Source organism: Tenebrio molitor, chromosome 1 (genome assembly GCF_963966145.1).
Source record: "Tenebrio molitor chromosome 1, icTenMoli1.1, whole genome shotgun sequence".
Taxonomy (NCBI): domain Eukaryota; kingdom Metazoa; phylum Arthropoda; class Insecta; order Coleoptera; family Tenebrionidae; genus Tenebrio; species Tenebrio molitor.
The window spans coordinates 46,628,564-46,650,278 of NC_091046.1; the positions used below are offsets into that span (position 1 = coordinate 46,628,564).

At 37.6% G+C, this 21,715-nt stretch overlaps 4 protein-coding genes across 4 annotated transcripts; all 4 read right to left on the reverse strand.

Moving 5' to 3' along the window:
- Positions 1 to 1,198: 1,198 nt before the first annotated feature.
- On the reverse strand, positions 1,199 to 4,601 carry LOC138133093 (odorant receptor Or1-like). Its single transcript, XM_069050929.1, has 4 exons — positions 3,871 to 4,601; positions 3,719 to 3,818; positions 3,568 to 3,672; positions 1,199 to 1,234 (listed from the first exon to the last, which is right to left on the reverse strand). The coding sequence occupies exons 1-4, from the start codon at positions 4,599 to 4,601 to the stop codon at positions 1,199 to 1,201; spliced, it is 972 nt and encodes a 323-aa protein (XP_068907030.1).
- A 1,908-nt stretch (positions 4,602 to 6,509) lies between these two features.
- On the reverse strand, positions 6,510 to 8,659 carry LOC138133181 (odorant receptor Or1-like). The gene is made up of 6 exons (XM_069051023.1): positions 8,628 to 8,659; positions 7,525 to 8,259; positions 7,374 to 7,473; positions 7,215 to 7,319; positions 6,615 to 6,770; positions 6,510 to 6,566 (listed from the first exon to the last, which is right to left on the reverse strand). The coding sequence occupies exons 1-6, from the start codon at positions 8,657 to 8,659 to the stop codon at positions 6,510 to 6,512; spliced, it is 1,185 nt and encodes a 394-aa protein (XP_068907124.1).
- Positions 8,660 to 9,158: 499 nt separating this feature from the next.
- On the reverse strand, positions 9,159 to 11,126 carry LOC138139351 (odorant receptor 10-like). Its single transcript, XM_069059608.1, has 4 exons — positions 10,386 to 11,126; positions 10,092 to 10,341; positions 9,891 to 10,046; positions 9,159 to 9,837 (listed from the first exon to the last, which is right to left on the reverse strand). The coding sequence occupies exons 1-4, from the start codon at positions 11,108 to 11,110 to the stop codon at positions 9,778 to 9,780; spliced, it is 1,191 nt and encodes a 396-aa protein (XP_068915709.1). The 5' UTR covers positions 11,111 to 11,126; the 3' UTR covers positions 9,159 to 9,777.
- A 1,793-nt stretch (positions 11,127 to 12,919) lies between these two features.
- Positions 12,920 to 20,353, reverse strand: LOC138133249 (uncharacterized). Its single transcript, XM_069051129.1, has 13 exons — positions 19,632 to 20,353; positions 19,373 to 19,577; positions 19,163 to 19,318; positions 19,067 to 19,112; positions 16,452 to 17,172; positions 16,193 to 16,397; positions 15,986 to 16,141; positions 14,340 to 14,420; positions 13,526 to 14,265; positions 13,387 to 13,486; positions 13,234 to 13,338; positions 13,026 to 13,181; positions 12,920 to 12,979 (listed from the first exon to the last, which is right to left on the reverse strand). The coding sequence occupies exons 1-13, from the start codon at positions 20,351 to 20,353 to the stop codon at positions 12,920 to 12,922; spliced, it is 3,453 nt and encodes a 1,150-aa protein (XP_068907230.1).
- Between the last annotated feature and the right edge of the window lie 1,362 nt (positions 20,354 to 21,715).

Below are 21,715 nucleotides of genomic sequence, written 5' to 3' on the forward strand. Positions count from 1 at the left end.
GGGTGGTTAAGATGGTATTTGAATTTATTTGTTTTATTTAAGTTACTGGATTGTTGTCGTCAGACAACTCACCCTTATTGCTTAGTGTCTCGTAGTTGTGTGTTTTTTAGTAAAACAAGACTGAGTGCTTTTGCAATAAAACGACTATAAAATGTGGACAGAGTTGACTCTCAAGTATTAAATGATCTCTTAAATATCTAACGCACAAAGTGATGTTAAATTCGCAACAAAAAAAAACAGAGTGTGTGCTTAAGACCGCACAATAGAAGTGAAATCTTCTATATATTATATAAATTATATTATTGTGGATGATAGTACTTGGAGCAATCAGGAACAAGGCATAAATAATTTATATTATTTAAATTACCAAATTTTCATGGGTGAATTCGATGGTTTGATTAGGTGAGATATAAATAGCAACTATTATGATAATTTGTCCATTTTCCGCTTCATATTTTACTACGCAAATTATACAAGGTGATTTTTGCAAATCTAGTGTGATGTTTTTACCGTGTCACGTGACGATTTAAGCGTGTCGCATGAAAATAATTTACTGTCCGTGTGATGCGCCTAAAGAAGTTTTCTGATCAAAAATTATTTATTTATATATATATATATATTTATGGTTTGTTGTTATTACATACTTCAGTTTCAAACAAGAAACGCGTCAGTTGATGTCTTTTTTTCGCCAAATATCACTTTTAAGAAAATGGTAAATTTAGAATGCTGATGGAAAAATTCTTACTCAAAAGTGTTTTTTCACAAATTTAGAGTCACAAATGAAGATTTCAAAATTTTCACGTCTAACTCGCCCTGTTACACCCTCTAGGGGGGTGAAAAGTCACAATCAGAGAACTCTGATTTGTGTCAGTCTTACGTGAAAATAATCTGAATATGATTTAATGTAATTAATATCGCGCCTTCAAATGAAATTCTGCGCTGGGAAGGTGTTGGAAACCGTCAATTGTTGTGCTTTTTTAAAGTGTAAATTATTGGAGCATGTTGACAGCTAACCTAAAATTTTGAAACAAAAAAATGTTTCCTTTTTTCTTTCTTTGCAATGTTTTACATTAAAAATAGAATAACCTAACGATTCCCATTCTCGTAACAAATATCTAAGAGCACCCTTTGCGGAAAACAAACATTTCAATTATGTCCAACAAATGTAATTCTTGTCAAACGGCGGGAAATTCAAATTCTACACAATCCCGTTGGCATCTTTAGTCACGTGACGCTACAAGCGACTAAATGTCGCCTCAGAGAAACTCCATCTTAAAAGTTTCAACTTCTAATGCTTTTGTAGTGAATGAAATTGTCTTTAATATGATGTTACAATACAGGGGTCTCAGCTAAGATTTTCGAGCCTAATATCTCGGTTATTTTCCAACGGATTTTTGTGAAATTTAAAATGCAGATATTCTAGACGGTGAAGAGTAAAATCCCATTAATGCAATAACCCAAGTCTTAAAAACGTAATTTTTAGATGCCTTTTTAAAATGTTGAGTCACTTAAGATTTATATCAAAAAATTGATCGTCAATAAAAAATGTTGTAAGGAGAAACTCGTCCTTGGAAGATGTCTGGTTTGCAAGAAAAAAGAAAAAACTGTGTTAAACGTGGCTGCAGATACAAAAACCTAGACGCGTATGAAACAAACGCGCAATTTTGCAGAATTTTGGTCATCCCTCTTCGCATAAACGCAGGTGACATATCTGACGTTTATCTTTCTAACCTTACAAATACTTACAAAGTTAAAAACAACATTTGGACGTAATTTATTATACTGGATGCTTTAATTCTTCCATAAAACAGGACACCTGTATTTAGAATTTTACTGTAATTTGTCATGATCCTTATCTATACATCCTTTTTGGAGATTTGAGGTGATAATAGTATATTAAAGAACGAGTTTTATAAGGGTTGATTTGGCGCACGAGTTCCAGGTGTAGAAAACGACCCGTAGGGGAGTTTTGTATGGAACGAGTGCGCCAATGCCCTTATAAAACAAGTTTTTTATGTTATTTTTTAGAATTTGCACCCTTGTTTTAATTTTTAAATAAAAAAATTAAATTTTCAACTTCTAGGGAATTTTGTATTAATTGGTAATTCAAGGTAACGGATGCAACTACATCTGCAACATATGTTAAAAAGTAGAGTTTGAACATTAATATTGGAAGTTTTTTGGTGTAAATGACAATAATACACTGATATATTGATAAAAATTTTCTTAGAGATCTATTAAACTACGAGTGCTTTAAGAGATAGCCATAAACGACTCCAAATTGAATACAATAATGGACCTATTAGAGACGCAGATTCTAAAATAGAGAATTGCAGAAGTGCAGGGCAAAAACTTCATAGAGATATTTCCAACGGACCTGACATATGGTATCAGTTTTGAACATCTATAACTTTTGTAATTATTGAGCAATTCTAATGTTTCTGGCGCCATTTTATAGATAATTTGATTCGATAAAAAAAAAGAATGTGAAAATCTGATCAATCCTGTAGCAATAGACAGCTTCAACTTTGCAGCAACATTTGAATCACTTAATTGTTTGTCTCGTGGTAAGAGCGAACCTTCTAAGGGCATTATCGTGAAAACCATGAGTCCTACCGAAATTTCTCAAATGACGGAATTTGTTTAGAATTTAATTAACTACAGAAAATATTTAACTCATTTTTACGCAGAATTAATAGAGATCAGTGTAATCTCTTTGATATACTTTTTCGACAACTAGACCTCTAGATTTTAGATTTTAATCTAAAAACTGGCGAAAGATTTTTTCTTCAGAATTTTTTCGATTGGACTCGAAGTTTTCAGGTCCCATTGACTGCATTATTAGTGCAAGACACCTAAAAGATGCAGATATGGCAACGAGGTCATACAAGATTTTGTCAAACATTTCCTTTCAGCATTACATCCGGACGTGGTGACATAGTCATATTGAGGACGGCAAATCAACAGTTGAAGGTTTACGTAAAATGAAGAAGAAGAAAATTAAATGTGCATCAATAATGATGGAACATACTCGTAGTCAAATCAGGATTTGCTGCAATGAAACAGGAGTCCCTCAAGAATCACTTTTAGGCCATACGCTTTTTATCATTAAACTACAGAGCCACAACGTGACATTGTGCAATTCCACAACATTTTTATACAATTTAAACCAAATTGTTAAAGGAAAAATCCAATTCAAACTTAAGCCTGTTATTGCAGATATGAGCAAGAAATTTTTTATGCTACATTATTATTGAAATTATTTTACTAAATAAATCTGCATTAAAATTACAATGTGGACATTTTAATTGTTTTGCCCAATTGTCAAAAAAATCTCCTCGAAACCTGAAGATTTGTGACACTTTTTCGTGGGTCCGAAATCATACATTTTTCAAAAATCATTCAAAACTATTTTCGATTATTTTTTTATTCGTTTCCTTTTACTGATGGTACAAGAACGTTAACTATTTTCTTTACATTCTACATTTACAATTTATTCCAAAGATCTTTGAGTTTTCCTTTGGTTTTTATTAAACGCCAAGACTGTTATCATTAGCAAAAACTTACCTTGTACTCGACTTCGTTGCCAAACCAACAGTACAGAGAAATTTGCACAGTTACTGACGAGACGTAGAACAAAAGTGAGTAACATTCGCCACTGAGTGGTGAAACCTGGAAAAGAAATTTAGGAAGAGCTCTACAACACTTCTTCACTTACCAGAGTGAGCTGAAACATCGCCACCGCCAAAGACACCGAACTTACAAAAAATTGCCCCAAAGCAATATCACTAAAGAACTTATTACAGTATTTCGCGAACCTGCAACAGCGTCAATTTTTTTTCAAATGGTCTAGAGGACTTGTACTGGTACCTCATGATTGTTTTGTGATGCTCGATGCAATCCAGTAGCTTCCGATTGAAATCACTCTCAACAGAATTTCTTAGATTTTTCATGTCATCGCACAAGATGTCACATTGACAGCCAATGTACATCATCAAAGCCGCTATCAAAGTGTCCATGTTGAGATTGGCGATGGCGAGGAGCCAGATGCTGATGACTTGGTGGAGATAAGTGACCTCGTACGACGGAGACGTCTTGGTATTGTACGGGTACCAAGCGGAAAATGGTAGTGTATGGTCTTTAACAGTACCATCCATAATGGGAAAAATTGCCCACAAGACCAGCGTCGTGACCACAGGAATGCAAAACGCCACGTACGTAAACCTCCAAAACTCCAGATTTGGTCGCACCAAATCCCTCTGTTTCTCAGTTCTTGGTTGAAAAATTTGCTTGTCCAGCTTGACCATCAGCTTCTTGAGAATCGCGATGTTGCGAATGAAACAGTAGATTTTAAACGAAGCCAACAAATCTGTGGTGGTGACGAAGATGATCGCAGTCAAAGCTTGCAAATCTGTGTAGACGACTAGGATGTTCGCCGTTTGAAAGAAGTTATGAGCGTTGGCGAAGACGTTGAGGAACACGAACGAGTACACCGTGTAGAGATTAAACTTGTAAATCTCGTTTCCCTTGGGCCACAAACCCGTGATTTTCAGTATCATGATGTTTACTTTGATGGCACCTTTCCAATCGAATTTTTCCATCTCGACCGACAGACTGACAAATCTTTTACCAATCGCTACGATTTTATCGAAAATGGATTATTGTTTATTCATGGCGGAAGACCAACCGGGGAATTTTTCGTCCGAGATAATTACACTTCTTTCTTCATTATTCATGGTTTTCTCTTACCACGTGATTGTTTCTCACGGAGACTGGATGGTCACCAGCGCAAGAAACGGTCAATGGGAGGGTTCATTTAAATTAATCAAAGTTTAAATTTCCTGTTTATTTTTGTTTTGGAAAAATAATTGCATCAGCTGACTGTTTCCCACGAAATGTGATGATAATTAGGCCTCGACAAATAAAAAAATCCTAATTAAGGGTTTCAAAGAGAAAAGGGGTAAACTATATCTGAATTTAATTTTTTATTAAATAAATGTCATGGCGTGGGATCACTCAACCAGCAGTGTTTTGTTGAGAGTCTAGTTCCTTGTTGTTATTTGCTTTTAACAAATAAAACCCACAATGAGAGTTTTTGCAATGAAACGATTGCAAAGTGGTGACATTGGATTCAAAAAAGTACCACCAAATGGTACTCACCTTGATGGTAAACTCCCAATTCAACAAACGAGTCGTTAATGGAAAAACATTCCAGCTCTTGGATCCGCATCCAGGTATATAATTTTATTTAAACTATTTTTTTTACTTTTGCGTTAATGGATTAAATAAATCTTCTGTAAATTGCAGGACTTAAAGCTTGTAATTATTACCTTGCAAAAATATTTGCGGTGGCTTCATTAATATGAAAGAATCGCGCGTTCAAATAAAATCCTGGACTGAGTAGGCATTGGAAAAATTAAACCGTTTAGAACAGTGTAAAATTTAAATTTCCCGCCGTTAGACACGAATGACATTTGTTGATGTTTAATTGGGACATAATTGAACATGTTTATTTTCAGCAAAGGGTGTCCTTAGATATTTGCTTCGAGAATAGGAATCGTTAAGTTATTCTATTTTTAATGTAAATCATTGCAATGAAAAAAAAAGGAAAGAGTTTTTGGCTCTAAATTTTAGGTTAGCTGCTCCAATTAATCTACGCTTTAAAAAAGCACAACGATTGACGGTTTCCAACGCCTTCCCAACCCAGGATTTTATTTTATAGTCGCACAAAAATAGTTATATCTCCAAACCTATAAATGCTAGACATATACCACATAGATTTTATTGTAGACCTCGATGTGGTCTACATTTCTTGTGAACATCGTTTTCGTCTAATACTGACGGTTTACTCGTGACGTCCATTTGAAGTGAAAGAAAAACAGTCATATCTTATTTATCTGGAACGCTAGCGAGATGGAAAGAGACAATAAAATTGGACAAATAATCAGTTGGTACAACTGTCTACACCATTGGCACTCATTTTCACACTGTCAACGCAATACGTTAGTTAACACCACGCCACACGCGCACCATCGCGATAATTTTTTTGTTTTACAATGAATATTCTCATTTATACTTTTTGCGTGTATTTATTAGCAAGAAGTGAAATAAGTTGTCGAATGCAGTTGTCTTAAAAATTATTATAAAATTATTATTATTTCATTTTGAAAAAATAATTCTGCAGCTGAATGAATCCCACGAAATCAAAGTATATAGTTAGTAATTAGAAGAAAATAAAAATCTAATTAAGGGTTTAGAAACAAGAGGAATGTTTATCGTTACAAAGAAAAATTTTGTTTTTAAGTTTTTATTATTATTTTATTGTTAAGATAAAGGTGAATAAAATATGTGCATAGTGTGGTCACTTTTTATTATTTATTTTGGAAAAATAATACATTCTAGGTTTTTACAGAGTAAAATTACATTCTAGGCAAAAAAATTAAATGTGATAATGATTGTGGAAAGCTAAGTGTGTCAACAAACTAAGTTCTTACTTTAAAAACACTTAGTTATTTTCTATTGATTTGGTGAAGTACTGCAAAGTAAGACCATGAAGTTCTCAATATCTGAAATTTTTTTCTCATTAATTCTTAACAAAATCTGCTAAAACCTACCCTCGTGAAAGTGTCCAAAGTGAGGTAGAACAAGTTGAACGCAGACATCCTGAGCGGCCGTTGAGTTCTAGCAATGAAGAAGATTAAATTCTTTTTCAGTTCGAGAGAAACGTCTGTCCAGTCGAACGCGCAAGCAGCGTAAGGGATATTCTGACTCTGAAATAAAAACATTTACAATTTACAATATTTGCAGTAAGAGTGAGGAAGGCAAAGCTTTCGCTCACGCGAATTGCGTCTTCGAAACGGAACTGAGTGGGCAATGCAATTCAAGTGAACGAAAGCGGCTTTACTCTCGAGTGCTGTATCTGGTTTTATTCGATACCTCCTTAGAAAGTGAGTCTGTAGCTTTGTATTCGAAATTTTAAATAAAAATGAATCTACATTTTTGGATGAATCTGTTGCTAGGGAGAAAAATAAAATACAAAATAAACAAAGTTCTGCAACGTCAATAAAGTGTTGTCAGAAAGAATTGGAAAAATTTACGAGTGAATGAAAACCAGTGAATGAAAGACAGTGAGCGAAAATGAAGTGAACTATGGAACTATGGATACAGACCCACTTTCTAGGAAGTTATCGAACAAAGAAATTCGAATCAGTTACCGTGACTTCCACTTCATTTCCAAACCAACAATACATGAAAATCTGCACCACGATCGCAGATCCGTAGAACAGGAGCGAATAAAACTCGGTACTGAGCGGTGCCACCTTGAACAGTCCTGTTTGAACAAGCATTTTTGAAAAATTGGAAGGTTGACTCACCACTGTCAGCTGAAACATTGTCAGTCCGATTGAGATGGCGCTGGTGAAGAACTGTGTGAAAACAATGATGTTGAAGAATTGGTTCAAGGTTGCGGCAAGCCTGGAACACTTCTTTGGAAAACAAGAATGTCGGAGATGTTTGATGAGTTACTTTAAAATTTCGCGGTGGTGTGTGATGCAGTCCATAAATCCCCCGCCGACGTCTTCCTTTAAGTGAAGACTGGCCAGCTCGTCGCACAGGATGTCACACTGCGAAGAAATAACCATCATCAGAGCCGCTGTCAGCGTGTCGATGTGAAGATTAGCGAGAGCGATGAAGGCCACACTGGCGATTTGGTAAACGTAGGTGACCTCGTAGTAGGGTGACACTTTGGTGTCATACGGGTACCACGCCAAGAACGGCAAACGATACTCTTTGACTGAGCGGTCCAAGATAGGATAAATCCCCCAGAAGAGGATTGTGAAGAAAGCCATGAAGCAAAAAAGACCGTAGACTGTCTTCCAAAGACGTATTCTCCTCTCAACCAGCACTTTCTGTTGCTCATTTCTGGGTTTGAACATGTCCACATTGATGTCAACAAAAATCTGCTTGAGAGTCGTCACGTTCGCCATCATGGAGTGGGTTTTGATGATGGCGATCAAGTCGGTCAACGCCACGAAAATCGTCGCCGTGACGGCGGTCATATCGTCGAGGATGAAGAAGATGTTGAAGGTCTGGAAGAAGTTGTGGCAGTAGATGAAGAGAAGGATGCAGGTGGCGGTGTAGAAGGCGTAGACGTTCGCGGTGTAGGTCCCACCAAGAGGCCACATCCCTGCAACCTTCAACATGAAGAGGTTGGTCCCCATGGGTGCGATCCAATCGAATTTCTCCATTTTGGGAACACGACTGGATTGGATTTTTCTCCGGGGATTAATTTATAGAGGAAAGTTGCCGAGTTGGTGAATAATTTAGCGTCAAGTGTGAACGCTTTGGTGAATTATTGAAGGAAGTGTTAAGTGGTCGCAACACGCGACAAGGACCTGATTGAGACATTTACTTTATAAATACATAAAATAAGAAAGACTGAAATTATATAAAATTATTTTCATTCGTGGACGGAATTAAAGATTCAAGAAACAAATTGTTGTCTTATTTATTTATCGCGTCATTAGTCTACTTTTTGTCGTCGTTTCAAGAATAAAAATTTGCTTAATGATTAAAAAATGAAGCGTATCTGTTCGAATTTGTTCTAAGTGTTTTTCTTGATTATTCACCAATGAAAATATGCAAAATAGGCAGTGACCATGTAGCCCAGAAGTTAGTACCTTTCATTTATCCAATCTAGAGATGAATTATTCTTTGTTTCTTCAAACAAAATATCTAAAACTAAAAATTTGCTTTCGGAAGTACTAATTGCTGGCTCAAGTGAGTACTTGAATAATTTTGCAGATCATTGTGTGGACTCTTTTCTTCTGTTGAATCCATGATACAAAGATAGATAATTTGACAGTTTGGAGTAGTTTCATTATTGTACGGTACTACATTGGTAAAACAAATTAGTACTCGTAATAAAAAGATTTAAAGGAAAATTGAGCTAAAAGACGACTAAGCAATGTGGTGCACAAAATTTAGCGTGGAGTTTCTTATTACCACAAATACCTCTTAAAACTGCTAAAAGAGTGAGTACCTGGTAGTACCGTGATTTTCTTAAAAATTGGAAGGTTCAGTATTAAATGGTGGTGTAAAAAATCCACAAAATCAAATGTGTGGAAACTGAAAATGGAAGCAGTACCACTGCTGGAAAATATTTTCAAAAATAATAGTGATAGTACCAAGTCCTTTCAATTTCTTTGGAAGAGAAGTCACAAGATAATCTAGTGTGCAGATTCTTACTTACCACAAATATTTTTTGCGGAGAACTTCTAGACTAAAAACGTTTGAAGAAGTCAAATGCAGTCGAGTAGTACCTTGTGGTATCTTGATTTTCTTGACAATTGGAAAAATCTTTGATTTCAAATGGCGACAGCAATTGTCACATTTTAAAACTTCACAAGAAAAAACTTGTTAAAACTGAAAGTGGAAGCAGTACCAGAGGGGGAAATTTTTTTGGAAAAGTGGTACTCTGGGTGCAGGGCCTGTCAAAGTCTCTTCAAACTAGACACGAAGATTATGTTTTTCTCCTAACTCTTTCTTTGAACTTTTGAAACAAAAACATTGTTAAATTTAATTAATTTAATTTTATTAATTGACAACGTACAACTAAAAATTATAATTTGCCAATTATTATCTAAAAGAGAGAATAATGCGTGGATGAATTTGAAGTCGTGACTAAATTACTAATTAATTATTGAAATTGAATTACCCGCGATAATTTTTGTGTGAAATATCTACGTTAATTGAAATAAATTGAAACAAATTAATCTGTTACTCTGTGTTATCAACGTTAGTCAATAGGGCGAAATAAGACCATGCAGATCGCAAAATCTACAAATTAATTAATTTTCCACTTAAATTAAATTAATGAGAATGACACTCACCGCAATAAAGGTCTCCAGAGAAAGTGTAAACAAATTGATAGCTGTGATTTTGATTGGCTTTTGACACCTCATTCCAAAAATCAAAATATTTTTGGTAACCGACTGTGGCTGACCTACCCACTTTGAGTCATAAACAGCAGAAAGCGTCTTACTACTCTGTTGGGAAAAAAATAGAACAGGTTTTTCGTCTTGACAACTCACCTTGATTTCCACTTCGTTGCCAAACCAGCAGTAGAGAAGAATCTGAGTGGTAAGCCCCACAATGTAGGAGAGATGAGTGAAGAACTCTCCACTCATAGTTTCAACCTGGTAAAAAATTGTACAAGGAATAAGACAAGTCGGTACTCTTACCAGACTAAGCTGAAACATGGTCAAGGCAAGAGCTGCGGTACTAGTAGCAAATTGTCCCAAAACGATCATGTTGTAGAAGTTGCTACTGTCTTCGGCGAAGCTGCACAAAAGATAGATTGTGGAGTAGAAAAGAGACAACCTTACCGTAAAATAGCTTTGTGGTGCTTGATGCATTTGATGAGTCTGGTACCAAAGCTAGGGCCATCGTCGAGACTCCTCAAGTCGTCGCAAAGAATGTCGCACTGGCACCAAGTGAACATCAAGAACGCAATCACGTTGGAGTCCAAATTGATATTCGCCACCGAGGTGTGCCAGATGCAGTACAACTGGTACAAGTACGCCAGTTCGTAATTGGGCGACACTTGGACGTCGAAAGGGTACCACGCTTGGAAAGGCAGTCCGTGGTCCTTGACCCACCCGTTCAAAATCGGATTGAGCGACCACATCATCACATTGATGTAGACAATTCCGCAGTACAAAAAGTACAACACCTTCCAACGCCTCAAAGAGTGCTGGACCAGTCGCACTTGGTGCAGATTTTTCGGGCGGAACTGGTGGCTGTTGAGAGTTGTCAAAAGCCGCTTGATCAGTCCCATATTACGCACGAAGAAGTACATCTTGACTGTTGCCAGCAAGTTGGTGATTGTGATGAAGATCGTCGCGGTGAGAGCTTCCAGATCGGTGTAGACGTAGAACATGTTGATGATTTGGGACAAGTTGTGGCCCCCGAGGACTACAATTGCTGCCGAACAGGCGTAGAGGGTGTAGAGGTTGGACTTGTAGAGCTCGAGGCCTTTGGGCCAGAGGCCCACAGCGCGGAGGACCTGGAGGTTTATATCGATGGTGGCCGTCCAGTCGAAGCTTTCCATAACGAAGCTTCCAATCTACTTGGAGAGGACACGATTACGTTGCGACGAAAGCTCTTGAGCTTTTTATAGGGGCGCTGACGCACTTTTATTGGCCAGCCAGCAGCTCCCAGTACTTCTGCGCCAATAAAAACGCATCTGATGGACTGTCTTAATAATGCTTTTCGGCGAGGCAGCCAATTAGCGACTGTCTCAAGACTACCGACAAAATTCAGAAATCGTTGAAGCTTTTGGAACCTGCAATTAAGTTTATCTGTTTGTTGTGCAACAAAGGGAGTCCCGTGTGATTACATAACCCAGTTTATTATTAATATCGATAAATTAAAGACAAGGGAGCTACCCTTCCCGAGTAATGAGTGTTTGGCTTGCAAATGCAGAGAAATGACAAGATGTGGACATTTGATCCTGTAATAAAGTGCACAGAAAACGAGCAGGTTTCAACACACAAAGGTTTTTTCCCATTGTTAACTAATTTTCTCGATAAATGTATGCAAGAGCCACGTCATGCACGGGGAGTGTGGGTCTTGATGAGCTGTCACGAGGGGTCAGACAAATGGGTCAAGATGGAACAAGATACTTTTTTTTTAATTTGTAACGCTTAATTTGTGGCGCCACTGGTTTCAAAGTAGCCTAAAAGTGATGAAAATTGTTGTTGTTAGTTAAAAAGTTATCAAAAAAAGGAAATCGTGCTAAAAAACTTCCAAGAAGTAGAGCTTCAGTTTTAAATTCCTTTAATTTTTCACAAGTATACTAATTATTTACGCAGCGTGCGTACTTTTGTTCAAGTGGGAATTTTACACACGCGACCGCAGCATTCTTACCTCGACTTCATTCTCAAACCAGCAATTGAAGAATTAAAGGAGTTGTGACGTTGTAACTTGTTATGCAAGATGTAACCTGTGATATCTTTCAGAAAAGCTCGAACCACGTATTTATCATTTTTAATTTGATTTTTTTTTCTAATTCATTCTTTAGCGTTTCTTTTTGATTTTTAATACATTTGATCAGATTTGAAAAGAAGACAAGCCCAGTTCTTCTGACCAAACTCCTTCCAGATATGTCATCAAAATAAATAGAGGTCTTGGATTCTCTCATGGGCTGTGACCTTGAAACTGAAAAAAGAGAAACGAAACTAAAGTAACGAGTGATGATGTTTTCCGGCCGGTTTGTAGCGCCTACTTGAGACCAATATTCGTCGTTTGCGCAGAGCCCATGAGAAAATCCAAGACTAGAGTGCTGATTCCAGTACTGCGATATACCAGGCATAGTAATCTGATACAGGCAGATTACTTCACAATTGGTACTAGCCTGGGTGCTGCACGGGTACCACTCAGAAAAAGGGAATCGGTACTGCTGGAAGGAACCATCCGAAAATGGTCCTGGTCAGGATAATGAGTTCACAGAATGTAGTGTAAATCTTCTTGCACAATTGAGATTTTCCCCAGTAATCATTTTCTGCTGGAAATTTCTTGGTTGAAGGTGTTGGGAGTAGTACCATAAATCTTCTTGAAGCTTTTATATTCTTAATATAACAAATAATCTTGAGGCAATTGAATCAATAGAATTGCACTGTCAGCTGGTCGAGGTTTGCACAAAATAAAATCGGGAAAAGAAAGAGCAAGGTGGTACCTTGAGTGACAAAATTCATCTGGACGCAACAATGTTGTATTTATTATTATCGCACCATGTGAACAATTTATTGATTGATCAATTTGTCTTGAATTATACAACAAAGCAAATTGTGTCAGCAGTTTTATGGAATGATAAAAACAATATTGCAAGATATGAAAACGAGTAATAATTAAATGTATTCTACTCCACTGTGTTGACATTGGACAAAACAGCAAAATAGGAGTACGCAGACCGGAGAATCTACAAATGGACAATTTTTTGGCGAAATTGCAACTAACTCACTTACCGAAATGAAGGTTTGAAGCGAAAGAGTAAACAAATTAATTGCAGTGATCTTGATGGGCTTGCTACACCGCAGACAAAAAATCAAAAGAGTTTTTTGCACCGACTGGGGCTGCTCCGTCCAATCGGACTCGTAGACGGCGTGCGAAATTTTGTTGCTCTGTTGATGCAAAAATTTAGTCCACTGAGCAATCCCAATTTGAAGAACTGACCCTAAACTCCACCTCGTTGCCGAACCAACAGTACAAAAAGATTTCGGCAGTCATCCCCACGAGGTACAACAGAAACGGAATCCCTTCGCCGCTCAGAGGCTCAACCTGCCCACGAGATGTTAACAACACCGTGCAAAGAGTTGCTGTTCTTACCAGAGTCAACTGGAACATGGTCATCGCCAGGGTGGCCGTGCTGGTGGCAAACTGCCCCAAGACGATCATGTTGAACACGTTGTTGCTGTCTTTGGCAAAACTACGCAAGATTTGGAAACAGTTAAGAGTGAATTAGTACCTGAGGATGTCTCGATGGTGCTTGATGGACTCGACCAGTCGCGTCCCAAAACTCGAGTCTCGAAGATGTCCAAGGTCGTCGCAAAGAATGTCACACTGCGTCCGGACGAACATCATCAACGCAGTGATGGTAGTGTCCAGATGAAGATTGGTCACGGTGATGTACCAGATGCAGGTGACTTGGTAGCCGTAGACTAGCTCGTAATTGGGCGATTTTTTGGTATCGAAGGGGTACCACGCCTCGAAGGGCAGCCGATGGTCCTCGACCCATCCGTTCAAAATGGGACCAAGAGACCACACGGTCACGTTGAAGTACACCACGCAACAGAACAAAACGTACGACACTTTCCACTGCTTGAGAGCCGGCTGGACCAGGCGGACCTGTCGCAGACACTTCGGACGAAACCTGGGGCTGTTGAGAGTGACGAACAACTTCTTCACCAATGCTAGGCTTCGCACGAAGAGGTACATCTTCACGGTTGCCAAGATGTTGGTCGTCATCAGAAAGATCGTGTCTGTCAAGGCCTCCAGGTCGGTGTAGACGAAGTAGATGTTGACGATTTGGGACAAGTTGTGACCTGCGACGATCGACACTCCTGCAAGGACTGCGTACAGCGTGTACCAGTCCAGTTTGTAGAGGTCTTGCCCTCTGGGCCACAGCCCCACGCTGTTCAGGACCTTGAGGTTTATCTCGATGGTGGCCAACCAGTCGAACTTGTCCATCGTGCTCTTTGAACACGACTAGTGCCAGGATAACTTTGTGGAGCTTTTATATGGATAAGGGCGCTGACGCGCTGTTATTGGCCAGCGACCACCTGCGCCGATAAAAATGCTTCCAAAAGAGTTGGTGGGGTGTCTTTTGGCACCAGCACGAAATCGGGTTTTTGGGTGGAGTTCTTGAGAGTTTTTGGAAGATTTTACTGTTTTGGAACCTGTTATTAAATGGGTTTGTCGTTATGTGAGTGGGGAGTGACGTATGCTAATTTATTATTAATAAGACAAAATTAAAGGCAAGCAACTACCCTTCCTAAGTAGTGAGTGTTTAGCTTGCAAATGTCGGAAATGACTAGATAAAGGTATGGGACCCTTTAATAAATACAGAAAACTACCGCTTTCAAACCAACAGTTTTTTCCCATTTCAGACCAATTTTATTGATGTCAGTACATTTCTTGCAAGAAGACACGTCATGCATGTGTACAGGTCTCGTCAAAAGTTTGTGTTTTCTTTAAAACATGTTCCAAAAAAATTACCACCACAAATGGTGGTCGAAAAATTTCGAAAAATTACAAGGACAATCCATTTTCTTGGAAGAGAGGAAGAGCTTGAAGAAAAAGGTCGCTAAAGCAACTGTTGGTTATTTCATCGACTTCGAAAATATTTACCCATTGTGTCATAATCATAAATAATGCATTTAGATATTATTGCGGAAACCCTGGAGACTACTAATTTATTATTAAAAAATAAATTGAACAGAATTCTTGAGTTTGCAATTATGTTATTTATTATTAAAGACATTTGTAAAATACGAGGAGAAAATTATATGCCGTAAAAATTTTAGTACCATTTAACCTTCACCTTTACCCTGGTCACTTCACCTGCACCTACTACAGGGACGCTCAAAATATTTTAATTCTACAAAAACTAAAAATAAGTGTGAAACTGAAGCTTTTATTAATCGCTTTTTAACATCAAATTATTTTTTACAAAAGTGTAAGAACCGGTTTTTTTTTTAATAAATCAGATGAGTAACTAATGCAATTTTTCAGCTTGTAGAAGTCGCTTTAAAAAACAAATTACATGTTTTTCATGTTAAAGGAAAGGAGATAAAAAAATAAAAAGGTAAAAAAAATAGATTATTGAATAAATTATTGAAATAATAAATCAAAAACTTGGTAAGATTTATATTTAATATACAAGTCTTTACCTGTACAATTTGTTTCACAATAATCCTACATTTGAAATTATGGACAAATTGTTTTCAGCATTAGCCAGCACAATAAAAATTTAATTTATTTAAATAAATATAGATCTAGAGAAAATAAACTGAAGAAATTATTTTATTCCGCTAAGTTGTCGCAGAACTGTATAGTAGGACACAGCTGATGGGAGAATCTAAAATTTTGAGAATTGATCAAATTGTTTTTTTCTATAGCAGATGTTAAAGTGTGCTTTTATGAATTCAAATCAAAAGGTCAAGTAACATTTTAACCGCAAGGGCAGATAAAGTGCTATTTTAACAGCAAGGGTAGATAAAGTTTTTTTTTATTACCCTAACAACGCTCATACTAACGAGATTTTAAAACATGACACGATTCGTAATGGTTTAAGAATAAATTACAAATGCTATAGAAAAAAATAGAATATTATACACAATGATAAAATTTAATTATCTTCTCGAAGATAAAATACAATTTTATCGTCTTGTATAATAAATAACTATTAATTTTATTTTATTCTTACCCTGACGTACGTGTCCAGGGACAAGTAGAACAATTTAAACGTCGAGAGCTTAATAGGATGTTGTGCCCTCTCAACAAAAATAATCATATTCTTTTTGACAGGAATCGGTTGTGTTATCCACGCAGATTCAAACATGGCATTGGCGATTTTGCTGCTCTAAAAATAAGAGAAAAAAATAATCTGAAACATATTTTTCGTTCTACTCACTTTACTCTCGACTTCTTCGCCAAACCAACAGTAGGTAAAAATCTGCATTATCAGCGAGAGAATTGAGAGAGACAGTGTGTAGAACTCGATGGTTGAAGGTGTCACCAAAGCTAGCCGAAACAGACCCATTGCCATACAAATCGAACTGGTGAAAAATTGTCCCAATAGGATGACGTTGAAGAAATCGTTGCATTCTTCGGCAAATCTGCAAATTTTTTGACGTGAGTCAAATGAAGAAGCGAAGTTTGGAGTTTTGTACTTGAGTATCTTCGTGTAATGTTTGACACAATGGGTCAGTAACCTTGAAAAATCACGCGAGTCGTCACCCAAATGTCTCAAGTTGTCACACAAGATGTCGCACTGAGCCCCCACGTACATCATCAGCGCGGAGATGAGCATATCTATGTTGTAATCTCCTAGAGATAGAAGTGAAACACCTAGGCTCTGGTGCAAATAGGTGAGCTCATAATATGGTGATTTCCTGATGTCGTAGGGGTACCAAGCAGGAAACGGAAGAGCATATCTTCTCGTCGAACCGTTCAAAATGGGAAAGAGCAACCACAGACTGAGAGCGGCGGTGACCGCCCCCAACAAAATGTGGTAAACCATCTTCCACAACACCATCGCGGGTCGCACCAGTACTCTCTGGTCGAGACTCTTCGGCTGGAAGATGTCGCTGTCGAGAGCCACCATAAGGCGTTTCAGCATCTTGATGTTCTTGATAAAAGTGTAGATTTTGAAAAGGGCCAACAGTTCCGCCACGCAAACCAAAATGGTTTCTGTTAAGGCCTCCAGATTCGAGTAGACAAAGATGACGTTGATCGTTTGGAACAAGACAGCGGTCACGAACAGGTTTGCCGAAATCGAGGAGTAGACTGTGTAGAAATCGAGTTGGTAGGTGTCGATGGGCCAAAGACCGACGATTCTCAAGATGTAAATGTTCATGGCGATGATTTCTTGCCAGTTGAATCTTTCCATGACTGAAAAATACAGAGACGTGTTGAGAAGTGAGTTCTTCGATGAGGACAATACAGTTGTGCCAAGGGTGGATGTATTTATGGCATGGGTGTGGGAATGCTTCCAGGTTAAGGCATCAATAATGCAGTTGCGAAAATTAATTGCAGTACTCATGTTACAATTTTCATTATTGATGAAGATTGCGACAATCGATTTCTTACATTCGTACAAAGAATTTACCTGAAAACACAAACAAAGAAATATTTGATCCAGCAGTGAGGCTTCTAATTTATAGACTTGCCTCGACCAATAAATAGTAATTTATTATACAAGTTTTATAAGACATCATTTTGTCGCACGCGTTCTTTAAAGCGCGACAAGCTCAGAGAGGAGTGGTATATAGCAAACAAGTGCGACAACATGGCTTATAAAACGAGTGTAATACAATATTTCTGCTATTTTGCCTCTATTTTAAATTAAAAAACAGTTCAAAACATAATGCTAGGAAAATTATATTTGACAAATATAAACGTTTGGTAACACTGGTAACTAGACGGAAAATTGCATGTTCGCACGTCGGATGTAAGCACGTACCTAATACTCACTGTCAGTCACTGCCAACATTAAAAATTTAAGTAAATGTTCCTAGGTAGCTCGGTGGCCGCATGGCTGTCGGAGACAGTGCTCCGAGGTCGCGGTCCCGGCGCTAGTAGGGTTCGAATCCCACCGAAGGGGGAGGATTTTTTCGAAGGAAGGAAACTCCGCCGGGCCATGGATGTGTGTGTATGTCTAGTAGGGGCTGACGGTAGGGTGGTGGAAGGAAGAGCGACACTCTCCCGACACCACCGCGAGGTCAGCGGGGTTCAAATCCCAGGCCGGATGGCCTCCCATGGATGTTGTGTGTTGTGATATTCGTGTTGTGTCGTCCAGAAAAAGGAGAGGAGAGAGGGTGGGCGTAGGTAGCCGGGGAAAGTACCCCGGAGCCCCGCCGCACCACAAAGGAAAAAAGAAACCAAGCCGACCGTAAAAAGGTACCTGATAGGGCTGTTAGGTGAAAAGGGAAAGGCAAAAAAAAAAAAAAGTAAATGTTCCTGAAAGCGGTATCGAAAAGGACTCGTTTTCAATATCTGTTTGAGTGTTATAATGACTGTGTTAAAGGTGCAAAATAGAAAAAAAAATATTATGACTCAAGTGAGTGCTCAAGACCGTCTGGGAAACCGTCCAGATGGAAAAAAGATTTTTCAAAATATCGAGAATATTTTTTCCGTTGTTGTTTAACCACCGTGGCAACATTTTTCGTGGAAATTGTTTCAGATGGGGAAAAAGTTGTTTTATTTTGTTGCCTTCTAGAACAACAGTAAATGTAGTTTGGTCTCCAAGAGCAAAGTGCTGTAAGGACTAGCCAACAACTGGTAAGTCAATTTTTAAAGACCACCAACATACTCGTATTTACCTATTTCTTTATTTCATGTTTTCCTATAATTTAAGTTTGTGGATCCAACAATTTTTTTTAGAGTAGAAGGTCTTCTTGTTCTTCGCCCAGTTTCAGACCTCAACTGCGTCTCGACCTTCAATCTCTGGGCTTACCACAAAAAGACACACTTCTACTCTCTTTTCCTGTTCAATACAAAGAAATGAAAGGAAATGAAAAACATTACTGAGGAAATTATTAAAATATTTTATAAACAGTGTATTTGTACATTTTAACTAAAAAAATCTAAATTTATTACAACATATTTAACACTCAAGTCTTTATCTGTACAATTCGTTTCACAATAATCTACACTTTAGAGTTAAAATTATTGCTTTCGCTGTCACCACTAGCCATTGCATTAAACACTAGAAATAAAGACACTTTTTAAATTAATACGAGTATAAATGGAAACAAAATAAATTCAAAAAATTATTTTGTTCCGCTAAGTTGTCGTAATAATGTATAGTACGACACAGCTGATCGAAGAATCTAAAATTTTGAGAATTAACCAAATTGTTTTAATTTATTATTATTCTTACCCTGACATACGTATCCAGAGACAAGTAGAACAATTTAAACGTAGAGAGCTTAACAGGATGTTGCGCGCTCTCAACAAAAATAAGCATAGTTTTTTTGACAGGATTCGGTTGTGCTATCCACGCAGATTCAAACGTAGCATAGGCGATTTTGCTGCTCTAAGAATAAGATAAAAAAAATATTCTGAAATGTTTTTTTTTTATTTTACTCACTTTACTCTCGACTTCTTCGCCAAACCAGCAGTAGGTAAAAATTTGTGTTATCAGTGAGAGAATTGAGAAAAACAGTGTGTAGAATTCGAAACTTGAAGGTGTCACCAAAGCTAGCCGAAACAGGGTTATCGCCATACAAACCGAACTGGTGAAAAATTGTCCCAACATGATGAAGCTGAAGAAATCGTTGCAGTCTTCGGAAAATCTGCAATTTTTTTGAGTTCAATGTATTGAAAAAATGAAGTTTGGAGTTTTGTACTTGAGAATCTTGGTGTGGTGTTTGACACAATGGGTGAGCAACGATGCAAAATCACTCGAGTCGCCACCCAAATGTCTCAAGTTGTCACACAAGATGTCGCACTGAGCCCCCACGTACATCATCAGCGCGGAAATTAGCATATCTATGTTGTAATCTCCTAGAACTAGAAGTGAAGTACTTAGGATCTGGTGCAAATAGGTGAGCTCATAATATGGTGATTTCCTGATGTCGTAGGGGTACCAAGCAGGAAACGGCAAAGCATATCTTCTCGCAGAACCGTTCAAAATCGGAAAAAGCAACCAGAGAAAGGCAGTGGCGCCGGCCGCTCCCAACAAAGTATTGTAAATCATCTTCCACAACATCACCGCAGGCCGCACCAGTAATCTCTGGTCGCGACTCTTCGGCTGGAAGATGTCGCTGTCGAGAGCCACCATGAGGCGCTTCAGCATCTTGATGTTCTTGATAAAAGTGTAGATTTTGAAAAGGGCCAACAGTTCCGCCACGCAAACCAAAATGGTTTCTGTTAAGGCCTCCAGATTCGAGTAGACGAAGATGACGTTGATCGTTTGGAACAAGATGTGAACGGTGACGAACAGATTTACCGAAATCGTGGAGTAGAGGGTGTAGAAGTCGAGTTGGTAAGTGTCGATGGGCCAAAGACCGGCGATTCTCAAGATCTGAATGTTCGTAGCGATGATTTCTTGCCAGTTGAATCTTTCCATGACTGAGAAATAGAGACAGGTGTTGAGAAGTGAATTCTTTGATGAGGACAAAACTGTTGTGACGAAGGGGGATGTATTTATGGCATCGGTGTGGGAATGCTTCCAGGCATCAATGATGCAGTTGCGAAAATTAATTGCAGTGCTCAATTTTTATTATTGATGAAGTTGCGACAATCGATTTCTTACATTCGTACAAATTATTATTATTTACCTGAAAAGACAAACAAAGAAATGCCTGATTTACCAGTGCGACTTCTCATTTATAAACATGATAAGATTGTCTCGACCAATCAAAAATTTTTCATTTAGTCCACTCATAAATAATTCCAAAACAATTGTGTTTTTCTCGGACCCAGCAATTACCAACTAAACTACTTATTATGAGTGTCCAAGACCGTCTGGGAAAACGCCCAGATGAAAAAATATTTTTTTCGAAATATCGAAAATATTCCATTTTAAACCTCTAATTACAATCTGTATTAATCAGACGCTTAATTAATTTTTTTCTGTTGTTGTTTCACCACCGTGGCAACATTTTTCATGGGAACAGTTTCAGAAGGGGAAAAAGGATTAATAAATATTCATAGGAAAAGAATTGTCGACACTGATGATAAGGTAACCAACGTTGTTTTATTTTGTTGCAGTCTAGATCAACTAAATGTCGTTTGGTCTCCAAGAGCAGAGTGCAAAGTGTTGTCAGAACTAGCCAACAATTAAAATTGGTAAGTCAATTTTTAAATGCCACAAGAGATATTTACCTATTTCTTTACTTCATTTTTTGTTATCATTTAGGTTTTTTGATTCAACAATTTTTTTCGCTGAAAGCAAATTTATAGAGAAAGTTTTAAATAATCATACTTGACAAAAATAATCTCTGTACGCATTGTTCCAGGAATATAAATAACAAATCACATTTACCTTTAGGATTTTTACGTAATTTTTTTGCGTTAACACCACAATATCTTTTATAATACTAAAGTTTGGTGTTTGCAAAACATTCCATTCTTCTTTTGTAGTATTTTTAGTGTTCAAAGAAAAGAATTTAAACTCTCAGCCTTTGATAAAGAAAGGAGTTGAAGAAGAACTTATCAATCGTGATAAGGTTATAAGGTTTTACATTTCACACAAAGTTTGAGAAGGTTTGCGTTGACCAAAAGTAATGGTAACGGTTTTAAAAGTGTTGAACTTTTAATTATTATGAACCAAATATCTTAGCAACATTCACTTCAGGCAACAGCAAAATAAGAAACTTTTCTGAAATAGTTATTTACATTACAACCTGCAAAAGTTTACTTTTATGTGTGAGGTGTTTTTAAATGGCCGAGGCGTAGCGTAAGCGTAGCCGAGGTTATTTAAAAACTC

Excerpts from the sequence above, each read along its gene's own strand:
- LOC138139351 (XM_069059608.1), bottom strand. The coding sequence starts at position 11,110 with ATGGAAAGCTTCGACTGGACGGCCACCATCGATATAAACCTCCAGGTC. Across the intron at positions 10,047-10,091 it reads GCAACGAAGTGGAAATCAAG|AGTAGTAAGACGCTTTCTGC; the intron begins GTGAGTTGTCAA and ends TTTTCCCAACAG. Across the intron at positions 9,838-9,890 it reads CTCTGGAGACCTTTATTGCG|ATTTTGCGATCTGCATGGTC; the intron begins GTGAGTGTCATT and ends ATTAATTTGTAG.
- LOC138133249 (XM_069051129.1), bottom strand. The coding sequence starts at position 20,353 with ATGGAAAGATTCAACTGGCAAGAAATCATCGCTACGAACATTCAGATC. Across the intron at positions 19,319-19,372 it reads GCGAAGAAGTCGAGAGTAAA|AGCAGCAAAATCGCCTATGC; the intron begins GTGAGTAAAATA and ends TCTTATTCTTAG. Across the intron at positions 14,266-14,339 it reads AAGCATTTTTATCGGCGCAG|TCGTGTTCAAAGAGCACGAT; the intron begins GTGGTCGCTGGC and ends TCCTGGCACTAG.
- LOC138133181 (XM_069051023.1), bottom strand. The coding sequence starts at position 8,659 with ATGGTCACTGCCTATTTTGCATATTTTCATTG. Across the intron at positions 8,260-8,627 it reads TATTTTGCATATTTTCATTG|TCGTGTTCCCAAAATGGAGA; the intron begins GTGAATAATCAA and ends AATCCAATCCAG. Across the intron at positions 6,567-6,614 it reads CTTTGGACACTTTCACGAGG|ATATTGAGAACTTCATGGTC; the intron begins GTAGGTTTTAGC and ends AAAAAATTTCAG.
- LOC138133093 (XM_069050929.1), bottom strand. The coding sequence starts at position 4,601 with ATGGAAAAATTCGATTGGAAAGGTGCCATCAAAGTAAACATCATGATA. Across the intron at positions 3,819-3,870 it reads CATCACAAAACAATCATGAG|GTTCGCGAAATACTGTAATA; the intron begins GTACCAGTACAA and ends ACGCTGTTGCAG. Across the intron at positions 1,235-3,567 it reads GCAACGAAGTCGAGTACAAG|CGTCACGTGACTAAAGATGC; the intron begins GTAAGTTTTTGC and ends AGTCGCTTGTAG.